This window comes from Delphinus delphis, chromosome 19 (genome assembly GCF_949987515.2).
Source record: "Delphinus delphis chromosome 19, mDelDel1.2, whole genome shotgun sequence".
Taxonomy (NCBI): domain Eukaryota; kingdom Metazoa; phylum Chordata; class Mammalia; order Artiodactyla; family Delphinidae; genus Delphinus; species Delphinus delphis.
The window spans coordinates 25,331,970-25,345,622 of NC_082701.1; the positions used below are offsets into that span (position 1 = coordinate 25,331,970).

General features: G+C 36.8%; 1 protein-coding gene across 4 annotated transcripts in view; it reads right to left on the bottom strand.

Annotated features, from left to right (window-relative positions):
• Positions 1-13,653, bottom strand: part of SPAG9 (sperm associated antigen 9) — a 143,167-nt gene that overhangs the window by 84,264 nt on the left and 45,250 nt on the right. For all 4 annotated transcript variants that reach the window (XM_059998345.1, XM_059998344.1, XM_059998343.1 and 1 more), the window contains exon 2: positions 11,756-11,876. In XM_059998345.1, coding sequence (XP_059854328.1) covers positions 11,756-11,876 — 121 coding nt within the window. The remainder of the gene's footprint in view (positions 1-11,755; positions 11,877-13,653) is intronic.

Here is a 13,653-nt window from a genome sequence, read left to right on the forward strand (position 1 = left end):
AACCAAGATTACTCTACCCAGCAAGGATCTCATTCAGATTCGACGGAGAAATTAAAACCTTTACAGACAAGCAAAAGTTAACACAATTCAGCACCACCAAACCAGCTTTACACCAAATGCTAAAGGAACTTCTCTAGGCAGGAAACAGAAGAGAAGGAAAAGACCTACATTAACAAACCCAAAACAATTAAGAAAATGGTAAAAGGAACATACATACAGATAACTACCTTAAACGTAAATGGATTAAATGCTCCAACCAAAAGACATAGACTGGCTGAATGGATACAAAAACAAGACCGTATATATGCTGTCTACAAGAGACCCACTTCAGACCTAGGGACACATACAGACTGAAAGTGAAGGGATGGAAAAAGATATTCCATGCAAATGGAAACCAAAAGAAAGCTGGAGTAACAATTCTCATATCAGACAAAATAGACTTTAAAATAAAGACTATTACAAGAGACAAAGATGACACTACATAATGATCGAGGGATCAATCCAAGAAGAAGATATAACAATTGTAAATATTTATGCACCCAAGATAGGAACATCTCAATACATAAGGCAAATGTTAACAGCCATAAAAGGGGAAATCGACAGTAACACAATCATAGTAGGAGACTTTAACACCCCACTTTCACCAATGGACAGATCATCCAAAATGAAAATCAATAAGGAAACACAAGCTTTAAATGATACATTAAACAAGATGGACTTAATTGATATTTATACGACATTCCATTCAAAAACAACAGAATACACTTTCTTCTCAAGTGCTCATGGAACATAATCCAGGATAGATCATATCTTGGGCCACAAATCAAGCCCTGGTAAATTTGAGAAAACTGAAATCGTATCAAGTATCTTTTCCAACCACAACGCTATGAGGCCACAACAGTGAGAGGCCCGCGTACCGCAAAAAAAAACCCAAAAAACACAAGGAGACATCATTTCATACCTGTGAGAATTGACTATTATCAAAAAGAAAAGAAATAAGTGTTGGAAAGGATGTGGAGAAAAGAGAACCCTTGTATACTGCTGATGGGAATGTAAATTGGTATAGCCACTATGGAAAACAGTATGGAGGTTCCCCAAAAAATAAAAAACAGAACTACCATACAATCCAGTAATTCAGTTATTAATACTTATCTCAAGATAATGAAAACACTAATTCCAAAAGGTATATGCACCCTAATGTCCATGGCAGCATTATTTACAGTAGCTAAGATATGGAAGCAACCTAAGTGCCCATTAGCAGATGAATGGATAAAGATGTGGCATATATATATATATATATATATATATATATATATATATATGAATGAATGAAGTGGAATATTGCTCAGCCATAGAAAGAATGAAATCTTGCCATTTATGACAACATGAATGAACCTAAGAGGATATTACCCTAAGTGAAATAGACAGAGAAAGACAAGTACCGTATGATCTCACTTATATGTAGGATCTAAAAAACAAAAGAAATATAACAAAACAGAAATAGACTCTTAGATACAGAGAATAAACTACTGCTTGCCAGAGGGAAGGGTGGTAGCGGAGGAGTGAAATAAGTGAAGGGGATTAAGAGGTACAAACTTCCAGTTATAAAATAAATAAGTCATGGGGATGTAATTATAACAAAGAGAATATAGTCAATAATATTTTAATAAGTTTGTACGGTGACAGACAGTGACGACTTATAGTGGTGATCATTTTGTGATACATAAAAATATCAAATCATTATGCTGCACACCTGAAACTAATATATTTTAAGTCAATTATACTTCAAAATTAATGAAATGGTAATAAGCTTCTCTAGCATAAGTATTATATATTTCCATCTTCCTCTTCACTCCAGTACAACTACTTAGTCTACTTACTCGAGGCCCTAAAATAATTTATTTCTCTATCCCATTAAAATTAAATAGGTTTTGGGACTTCCCTCGTGGCAGAGGAGCTAAGAATCTACCTGCCAATGCAGGGGACATGGGTTCAATCCCTGGTCTGGGAAGATCTCACATGCCACGGAGCAACTAAGCCAGTGCACCACAACTACTAAGCCTGCACTCTAGAGCCCACAAGCCACAACTACTGAGCCTACACACCACAAATACTGAAGCCCGCACACCCTAGAGCCCATGTGTTGCAACTACTGAAGCCCGTGTGCCTAGAGACCATGCTCTGCAACAAGAGAAACCACCGCAATGAGAAGCCCACGCACCGCAACAAAGAGTAGCCCCCACTCACTGCAACTAGAGAAAGCCTGTGTGCAGCAACAAAGACTCAACACAGACACACACACACACACACAAATTAAGTAGGTTTTTTCTTTTGTATAGTTACATCCAGATGTATTATACAAATCAAAACAAGACCTAATATATTACCAGTTAACTAGTAGACAACCATATTCAAAAGAATATGATTCAAAGATAGTTCAAATATTAAGTTATCTACTTCTCCACTTATGAACTAGTAACTAGACACATCAGGATGCCAATGAGAAACCCAGGGGATATCTTCCCAAAGTGGATGTTCACTGTATTCAACTCTACAAAACTAGGTAGGCTTTCAGACAGCCAAGGAAGAGTTTTGGTTGATTCTAGTTCTGAGACCAGCAGGATAAACAGGCAATTAAAGGGGTCGGGGGTGGCCATAAAATGTAGTATATATCCATATAATGGAGTATTATTCTTAAAAAGTCTTAAAAAGGAATTAAGTAACGATACACGCTAAAACGTAGATGAACCTTATGCTAAGCGAAAGAAGCCAGTCACAAAAGACCATATATTATATGATTTCAAATTCCAGAATAGGCAAATCCATAGAGACAGAAAGCAGATTAGTAGGTACTAAGGGCTGAGGGAAAACCAGGAACCATGAGTGCTAACAGGTATGGTGTTTCTTTTTGGAATGATGGTGTTCTAGAATTTGATGGTGATGATAGTCGTACAACTTTATGAATATACTAGAAACCACTGAATTGTATACTCTAAAATGGTGGATCTTATGGTATGGAAATTACATTTTTTTAAAGGGGCAGGAAGTGTCATTCAAAGTCTATTCCTTAACATAAGCATCAGAAAATTGCATCTCAATTTAACAGTAACCTATTTTTTTAAAGTAAAAGTCAGGAAGTTAAGGGAACAAAAAAGAAAATCTCAACACTTAGTAAATGTTTGTTGAATAAATGAATGAATATTCAGTGAAGAGTTTTAAAGCAATAATAAAAATTAAACCAGAGTAACCCTGAAGTTATTAAAAAATCAGATGAGAGTACAAATCATAAATGCTATATTTTCATTAAAGTTTCCTCACCTTCTCTTCCTCAGGTTATTCACAGTAGAAAGAATAGGCACATGATTGCTAAGCTTTAGTTACATTCCCTCCCTTGCCTCAACACTTGAGCAAAATCATGTACCACCTACTAAGGCTGTTAGGCTAAGGCAAAGACTAGCCGATACTAACCAAAGCAGTTTCTCTTTTTCTTGGGACACATAGCTAGACTATATATCCCAGCCTCTGTAAGTGAGCTTCTAACTGAGTTATATAGCCAATGAAGTAGAAGTGAAAGCTATGTGTGCTACTCCTAGGCCTGGCCCAATAAAAACCTTCCACACACAATCCTCCATTCTCTTTCCCCTTCCTCCAACTCAATGTAGGTATGACAAACTCAGAGCAAAGTTGGAAAGGGCCTGTGTCTCCAAAGGAGCCACCCATGTATCAGAAACATCCAATTTAAATTTCACATAGGGAGGAAATTCCCTGGCGGTCCAGTGGTTAAGACTCAGCATTTTCAGTGTTGTGGCCTGGGTTCAATCCCTGGTTTGGGAAGTAAGATCCTACAAGCCCCGCGCAGTGCAGCCAATCAATCAATCAATCAATATAAAGAAAGTAAGAAGTTTCACATGAACAAGAAATAACATAACATCTGAATCATTATATATGTCTTTTGCAGCTTGTTTGCTACAGCAACTAGAGTTACCTTAACTCATACATTAGCTTGTAAACACACAGTAAAAACCTTCTAAAAGGCATTCTAAATTATCAAAGGCGTGTCACTTCATGGTGCTTAAGAATAGTTTATATCTTTGTTATTCTGGATGATTTTCTGAATGTTGTTTTGGCCATTATTTTCTCCAACCTAACATCTCCAGCAAGTATCTTGACAGAAATTATCTATGTCTTCCCACATTTCATGTTTTCTTTATCTGTACTGTGATTCTGAATATTAGTATTATATTTTTAGGTATATGAGTTAACCACCAAGATCATATAAAACAAATTCAGAACCTCTCACTCTTTTCTTAAAATACTTACATCAGTACAACAACACAGTCAAGGGACTCAAGTTTTCTCAAGGCCTAAGTCACATGAGATGGTATAGTGTTTAACTGAAAAGTACCTTTAAATGCTGGGAAGAGCCTTATCTTCAAAGTCCTGTATGCCACCCAGTAATCAGTAAGGGGAAAAGAAAGAGAAGTAGAAGGGAAGGGAAAGTTGGGAAAGGAAGGCCCACCAGGGCAAAGATGGTAGACATCCCCCAAAACCTCAAGTATCATAAAGTTAACCTATACCTATACTGTTGTATTATATCTGAAATGTTTAAACAAGAAAAGATCGTTTCTTGTTTAATAGTTCCCATGTGAACCCAAACCTCAAAATGATCTCAGGAAAAATCCTCAAATCATATGATTTTACTCAAACTAGCTACAACCTGAGATTAACTTGAAATAAACAAGATTCTGCTCATCCTTCCTATTCCCAAACAACAGATAATCTGCCAATTTTTTTAAGCTGCTAATATTCTAGGGAGAAAAAAAAATCAAACAAATCAAGGCATTGAAAACAATAAGGGGGTGGGGGAAAGATAAAAGAAGAATCAAAAGACTAATTCAAAATGTTCCCCTTATAAAAGCTAATGAAGATACTTCAGCCTCATTTTAGATGCTCTTTCTTTCCATTCATCTTTCCAAAGAGCAAGAGGATATGATTAAGGCAGGAAGAGCCACCTGCTCTACCTGCTCAAAATCAGAGCTTACCTCCTTAGATTGATGGCCTTTGCCAAGTTTGGAACACCTTCCATCTCTGTTGTCTTCTGCCCCATCAGACTGCTGATAGGCCTATGGGGGGAAGAAAGAGAAACAGACCTTCTAGAATGCCATATCCAACTCGTTATTTGCCTTCTCAAAAGGAATCATCAGTTCTTACTAATCGAGGAAGGCAGATAATCCAACTGTTACTTGGCCTCAGAAGATTGACATTGGTCTTCCAGAAGCTTTCCTTAAACAAGTTAGCATCAAACGTCTCAACAGGTAAGCAAGCATCAAGTGCTCACTTAAGAGCAAATAAATCACAGACACAACCACATCAAAACAGCAATAAAAACCTCTGCTCTGCCAACTAAGTCCTTCACCATGTCCCTAAACTTAAAAAGATTTTTCAGACAGACATTATATGCCACCTAAAGTCTATGTAGGGAGAGTCTATGTTTTCCCTCAGCACATATTCCCATGTATCACCTTCACGGTCAAGAAATACTTCCTCATGATCAACCAAAAACAACAAATTCATTTTCTCTGATTTAATCTTCCAAATTTACAAAAAAACAACTTGGTATCTTCCTTACTCATTCCTTTGTTTGAAGAATAACCAAATCACTCATGTTTATTCTGTTCTCTAAGCTAAATCACCATCAATCGTCTAACTCTTACTCATAAAATTAATTTTCCATGAAACCTTTAGTTCTAGATATTAATTATGAACTACAACCTTAAGTTTCTTAGTAAACAACAGTAGACTTCAGAAATGAACAGTCCAAATACAGATAATAAAACATAAAACAGGTCTGAAGACCACATAGATATTACCTAATGAAGCAGAAGTAATAAAATGTTAGTGTTTGCATAAATTATCTTGTGCCCAATTATCTGCTTTCCCTCTCATACACAAGCTCTTTAAAAAAAAATCCTTGGGCTTCCCTGGTGGCACAGTGGTTAAGAATCTGCCTGCCAATGCAGGGGACACGGGTTCGAGCCCTGGTCCGGAAAGATCCCACATGGTGCGGAGCAACTAAGCTCTGCCCCACAACTACTGAGCCTGCACTCTACAGCCCATAAGCCACAACTACTGAGCCCACGTGCCACAACTACTGAAGCTCACGTGCCTAGAGCCCATGCTCCGCAACAAAAGAAGCCACCGCAATGAGAAGCCCGCGCACTGCAAGGAAGAGTAGCCCCCACTCACAGCAACTAGAGAAAGCCCGCACGCAACAACAAAGACGCAACGCAGCCAAAAAAAAAAAAAAAACCTTACATAAAGTTTATTAAATATATAGATATTCTTAATATCGCAAAGATATTAGATTCAAGTTAAATGAACTAAAAAACTAACTTTCTATATAACAAATTTTATTTTTGTAACTTTTTAAAATAAGGAGATATAAATCTGAATCTCCTCAAGCTGCCTTAATAAGAAGTATGCTTTCAACAAAAATATAAATCATCAGTTGTCTACTTTCATCATTCTAAAAATAATGTAGAAAGGGACTGCCTCTTGACACGATAAAATTAAAATGATAGAAGTAACCTATTACAGTATTATGGAAATTCTGAGAGTATTAACATTCTTTGCCAATTGCAAAGTACAGTAAAGGAGTTAATAAAGCTTTTTATTTGCCTGAAGGTATTTTTTAAAATAACTTAAAAAATAGTGACAGAAAATATTTAGGCCCTCTCAACTATTAACTTTGGTGTGAAGCTACACCTGTTAACTGAAAAAGATTATTTTTCTTCTGTGTTGTGAAAATTCTCAATTTATCAATAACATCACTAACACAGCCCTTGCTTATAAATAACTCCCAAATCTGAAGTATGTTTTAAGCCATTTATTCCTTTAAAATTAAAAACATGTTTATGATTATACTACCTTCCCATTATTTTCCATTATTTTCTAATGGTGTGCTAATTCTTATGACCAAAAAGGAGAGTTTTCCATCTAATAACGTGTTTCAAGGTAAAGGCTTGAAGGTATTTTATTAGACTAAAATCTATACTAAGTTTAAAAAGCAAATGAATGTTATATGGGAGATGGGAAGTGTAGAAAGGTCAGAGTATAAAACTCTAGCACAAATGTCTTCAGGTGTCAAAAATATTTTTCCATTTAACTTATTTATTTATTTATTTGGCTGCGTTGGGTCTTCATTGCTGCTTGCAGGCTTTCTCTAGTTGCAGCGAGCGGGGGCTACTCTTCGTTGCAGTGCTCAGGCTTCTCACTGTGGTGGCTTCTCTTGCTGCAGAGCACGGGCTCTAGGCGCACGGGCTTCCGTAGTTGTGGCTCGTGGGCTCCAGAGCACAGGCTCAGTATTTGTGACACATGGGCTTAGTTGCTCCGTGGCATGTGGCATCTTCCCGGACCAAGGCTCGAACCCGTGTCCCCTGCATTGGCAGGAGGATTCTTAACCACTGAGCCACTAGGGAAGTCCCCATTTAATTTTTAAAAATGGATTTTCATTCAAAGGAAGAAAGGGCAGATTCAGAGATTATTTAAGTAGCTTAAAATCACTGCCATCTAAATCTTGCCATCTTCTCCACAATTCAAGGAAAAGGTCATCTCTTATAAACTCAAGTAGCTTGAGGGCAACAGAATTTTCCCAAGAGAAAATCAAATAGATAATAAACGGTTTTCTACATCAGCTCTGGGTGTTAATATGTTGTAAATAATGATTCAAATTCATAAGTTATGATAAATAATGTGGAATTTGCTACTAATTCTTCCTTCCCCAATTCTGTTCATATAAAAAATGACCAAACACTACTAAATACCAAGAACCACTACAATGTTCATATTCCTTGCCCTACTTCTGTAACTATATCCTAAGAAAATTACCGAAAGAGGGCAATCTACAGGTGTGAAAAAATATTCACTGTAATATGATTCACTACACTGGAAAAAATGTCCAACCAACCAACAGAAATTTTTTGAGTTTTTAAAAAACTTCGTCTATATTTATTTTTACCAATTCATTCATTCCTTAATTCCACAAAGGATTTGAGATAGTTTACAAGAACATATCTTAACAATTCACTATATATGTATAAAATGTGGAACAGGAAAAAAACAATTTAAATATGCCACCCAAGTAAGGCCCAAACCAGTTGTTATGGTTGTACTTCAAAATTTGTTCTGAGTTTCTGAGTAGCCAAGTTAAAAAAACAAAGTAGCCATTAAATAATTCTCATTAGAGAAAAGGAGAAAGCACACACAGTTCCTCAGGGAAAACAAGAATTGTTAATAGACGGCATAGCTTCTGGATGATGGGTGTTGACACATTTAAAAAATAAAGATTATACAATAAGGAAAACACTTATGATAATGTTAAAGGAAAGATGCAAAATTATATATACACTCTTCAGTGATATAAAAGCATGGTACATATGGAAAAGACAAGACGGTCATACACATAACCTTTTTCCCCACAAAACTATGATTTCTTTGACTGTAATGACCACATCATATTCTTCTGTGCCAAAACCATGCCTAGAGGCTGAATGCTAGGCAGATAGTAGTAGTTTTTTTATTTTTAACATATTAAAATGTCTGTATTTACTTAAGATAGTATTTGGCTTACAAGAATAGAAATAATCAGTATATAACAGAAATAATGAATATAAAAAGTATTTTCTGATGAAGAACTCATTGCTGCCACACTATGAATGGCCAGGTTGACTGCTTACACCTTACATAGCTGAAAAGCACTAAGGGCCTCAATCCACAACTTCCTTATTCCACTCCACATATATTTCAGATTCTTCCTTAAGGCGTACAAGATGTTAACTACCAAGAAGTATTACTATTATACCCAGATAAGGAACAATATGTGGCCTTTTAAAAATTGCTTTATTTATGTTGGAAAAGCCAAAATAATTCTTATGTAGTTCAAATTTTGAAAAGAGAGCAACCAGATATCTCCAAAATCAAACATGACCATAAAATTATAATAAATTTTTTATATCATCAAAAATTTAAAAATCATACCACAACAACCTGATAGATTCCATACCATTAAAAGCTGTCAAGTGTGTTCTTTAATTCAGTTCCTATTTCTTGACTTTTCTTGCTTCTCAAATAGCAAGTAACTACAACCAAAATTTCCCCTTTTGACATAAGAAGTAGTCCCAAAGCAGAACTTGGACTTTCATTGTGGCTACTTCTTAAAAGGGATATGTGCCCTAGAACACATCAATCAGAAATGACAGTCTTTTAAAGTTAAAGACTCTAACACATTTATAAAAACAAACATGGAAATTGGACGATATTGTTATCATACGGCACTCAAAAAATAGTACTAAACACAAAAAACTGCACGCATCCTTCCTCTCTATAGGTATCATCATCAGTAATTTCTTTGGCCTTAAATGCTTATTTAAATACAGATGTTCAGAACACTAAAAAACACATTTAAAACATTTAAAAAGTTAAAAAAAATGTTGGGTTACAATAAATCTAATAAAAAATCACTATACAGTCTTAAAAAACCAAAATTACAATATTAAAGTCCAGATATTCTGTATCCTATTATACAAAAAAAGAATTAATATACTCTGACATACATCCATTTCAATATGTTTTCATCTTTTAAAAAAATATATTCCCAGTCCCGTTTTTCCAATAGGATAGGGCACTGATGATACTTAAAGATTACCTCCTACCGCCACCTTTTTAAAAAATAAAGGGGCTTTGATTCATATTGGAGATCTGGGGAAGGGAAAACTAAGGTGGTAAAATGAAAAAAGTCAACCGATTTCCACCCCACCCCCCCCAATTTTTTTCAGATGTTTAAAATGTGGTAAAATAAAGACTCAGAAGAAAAATTTTAGATATATTTAGATTTCATATTATATTCATTTAGAAAAAAATAGAAGAGCGAGGAAAACAATTAGATGGAAAAGAGAAAAAGATTCCAAGGTATCAAAGGAGAAGGGAGTAAGTTCCAAAGCATTATAGCCTTAGCTCATGGACCAAGAGACTATCAGCTTTGTGCATCTCAACGGTCAATTCTGATTAATCACAGTTTTAAGTTCTTTAACTGTTACTTAGACAACAAGATTTATTTCAAAATGGAATAGCAGGGGGAAAAACGGGGATAGCAGACATCCAGGGGGAGAAATTCTTGAGAGAATATTGTATTAATAACAAAAAAAAAGTTCTCATATCAAATATAGCTCAAGACCATATCCAATACTTGGTGATTAATTTACTCATCCCTTCCACAGAGAATTATTTTTAAATGACACCTTATTTTTAAAAAATTATCTTGAATTAAAAATAGGATACATGGTAATCAATACTTCTGAAAGAGAAATGAGAGAATGGACACCAAAGAACATGACAATTCCAAAAAAGGTAGGTATGACTCACTGGACTGGAAAACAATCTTAATTTAAAAAGCTACTATATCAAGTACAAGGTAATTCTTCCTTTAATATTTCCTATCATAGAAGCAGATTATTTAGTGCATCAAAAGATTCTAGAAAAGGAGTTCCTTTCTAAGTCAAAAGAAAATTTCCTTATCCAAAACTTGATACTCCTCAGAAGTCAAGAGGTAAACGTACTTGGTACAAGAATGAGGTTGGTTCTGTCAAAACTGCACCTTTAGTGTTTTGTTCTAAAATACTATAGTCCCTGATATGAAAACGCAATCAAGTTAGGATTCACTGTTAACAAAGGCAGGGTACAGCACTCTAGGTATCTACACACCTAAAAGAACAAAGACATGACACATGGCTCATTTTGTCTCACTCTGGTGGCCTTCCATTACCAAATATCCATTGGCTCCCTTCCATGACATCTGCTTAATAGCCATTTGAGTTCTCCTTGAATTCTAGAATGCCTAAACTCCAGATTCCCAGTGATTCTAGGTTTTAGCTCTATTGGACTCTTCCAGAGTCCTAAAGGGAGCAGCCAGTTATCATACACACTCTAAGCCTGGTAGTGAAGGTTATCCTTCATGAATGCCAGTCCTTTTACAGCAGGTGTCACTATGTAACCTTCATGGGTGGTGTGGGAAGAGTAACTGCGGGCCATCTAGAAGTTTACAATCCTGGGAGGGAAAACTGGAGAGTGATCTGCCTGAATCAAACATGAAAATATGCCATAAAGTTTCTTTTTTGAATTTTGACTTAATTAGGTCCACTTTCATTAGACAAAAAGGGGAAGAAGTCCTTGGAATTTGAAACAATAACTATATTTGAATCAAGAATATATGAAATTATATTAAAAATGAAATGGTTCTGAAAAATGTCGTTCTAGTCCCCTCAATGTCCTCGGTTTTCCATAGAAAGGAATGAAAAAGAATTCAGTAATTTTTTTATACATACTTCAAAGTTTCTCTTACATTTTTAAATTTCAAAGCAACACAGAAACCAATGGAACTTTGTGTAACTGATCAAAATTTGAAGAAATGATTCACATGTACACACCCCAGAATCCTGCACGATGGATACAGCATAATGTTAACTACTATACAATGTAAGCTACAAACAAAAGCTGAGAGCTAAATTGAAGAAGCGAGTCCTATAGGTGTCTGACTTAGTCATTTCTGCAGACATGGGTACCACATGAAAATGTGAACAAAAAAGAATAAACCAAGCTCCCAGGTCTCACTTTTGAGGGTGGGGTGACAATTCCAAGCATATCTGGAACTGTACTCAAATGTCAGGATGAGTCATTCCACTCTTTAACATATTTTACTTACTCTGGTCAGCATAGTTTTTGGCCTTGAGTTCAAGTTGTCTTGTTTGAGATTCTAAAGATTCCACTCTGGTCTGTAAATCCTTTTTTTCCTGTTCTTGAGAGTCTTCAAATTCAATGAATTTCTAATAAAGAAGAAAAATACATTATTTTCATTAGATAAATGAAACATTTTTAACATTATAAGCCCCTGTGTTTCTTGGTATCAAGAATCACAACTTGGCATTAACTACTCAAGAAGATCTCAGAATCATGAACTTAGGTTGATTTTTAGTTTCTCTATAAAAATTAAGGTTTACGGGACTTCTCTGGGGGTCCAGTGGTTGAGACTCCGTGCTTCCATTGCAGGGGACACGGGTTCGATCCCTGGTCAAGGGAACTAAGATCCCACATGCCACACAGCACGGTCAAAAAATTAAAAAAAAAAAAAAGTAATAATTAAGGTTTAAAATCTCCAAATATAGAAGGGAAAAGATGACAAAATAATATTTATGAAAGTGTTTCCACTTCATTATAACAGGCATTCCAAAGAAAATACATAGAGATTGGTTCAAGATGGTGGAGTAGAAGGACATGCTCTCACTCCCTCTCACAAGAACACCACAATCACAACTAACTGCTGAACAATCATCGACAGGAAGACACTGGAACTCACCAAAAAAGATACCCCACATCCAAAGACAAAGGAGAAGCCACAATGAGACGGTAGGAGGGGCACAATCACAGTAAAATCAAATCCCATAACTGCTGGGTGGGTGACTCACAGACTGGAGAACACTTAGACCACAGAAGTCCACCCACTGGAGTGAAGGTACTGAGCCCCACGTCAGGCTTCCCAACCTGGGGGTCCGGCAACGGGAGGAGGAATTCCTAGAGAAACAGACTTTGAAGCCTAGTGGGATCTGATTGCAGGACTTCGACAGGACTGGGGGAAACAGAGACTCCACTCTTGGAGGGCACACACAAAGTAGTGTGTGCATCGAGACCCAAGGGAAGGAGCAGTGACCCCAGGGGAGACTGAACCAGACCTACCTGGTAGTGTTGGAGGGGCTCCTGCAGAGGCGGGGGGTGGCTGTGTGTCACCGTGAGGACAAGGACACTGGCAGCAGAAGTTCTGGGAAGTACTTCTTGGCGTGAGCCCTCCCAGAGTCTGCCCTTAGCCCCACCAAAGAGCCCGGGTATGCTCCAGTGTTGGGTCGCCTCAGGCCAAACAACCAACAGGGAGGGAACCCAGCCCCACCCATCAGCAAACAAGTGGATTAAAGTTTTACTGAGCTCTGCCCAGCAAAGCAACAGCCAGCTCTACCCACCACCACTCCCTCCCATCAGGAAACTTGCACAAGCCTCTTAGATAGCCTCATCCACTAGAGGGCAGACAGGAGAAGCAAGAAGAACTACAATCCTGCAGCCTGCGGAACAAAAACCACATTCACAGAAAGGTAGACAAGATGAAAAGGCAGAGGGCTATGTACCAGATGAAGGAACAAGATAAAACCCCAGAAAAACAACTAAATGAAGTGGAGATAGGCAACCTTCCAGAAAAAGAATTCAGAATAATGATAGTAAAGATGATCCAGGACCTTAGAAAATGAATGAAGGCAAAGATCGAGAAGATGCAAGAAATGTTTAACAAAGATCTAGAAGAATTAAAGAACAAACAAGCAGAGATGAACAACACAATAACTGAAATGAAAAATACACTAGAAGGAATCAATAGCAGAATAACTGAGGCAGAAGAACGGATAAGTGACCTGGAAGACAGAATGATGGAATTCACTGCTGCGGAACAGAATAAAGAAAAAAGAATGAAAAGAAATGAAGACAGCCTAAGAGACCTCTGGGACAACATTAAACGCAACAACATTCGCATTATAGGGGTCCCAGAAGGAGAAGAGAGAGAGA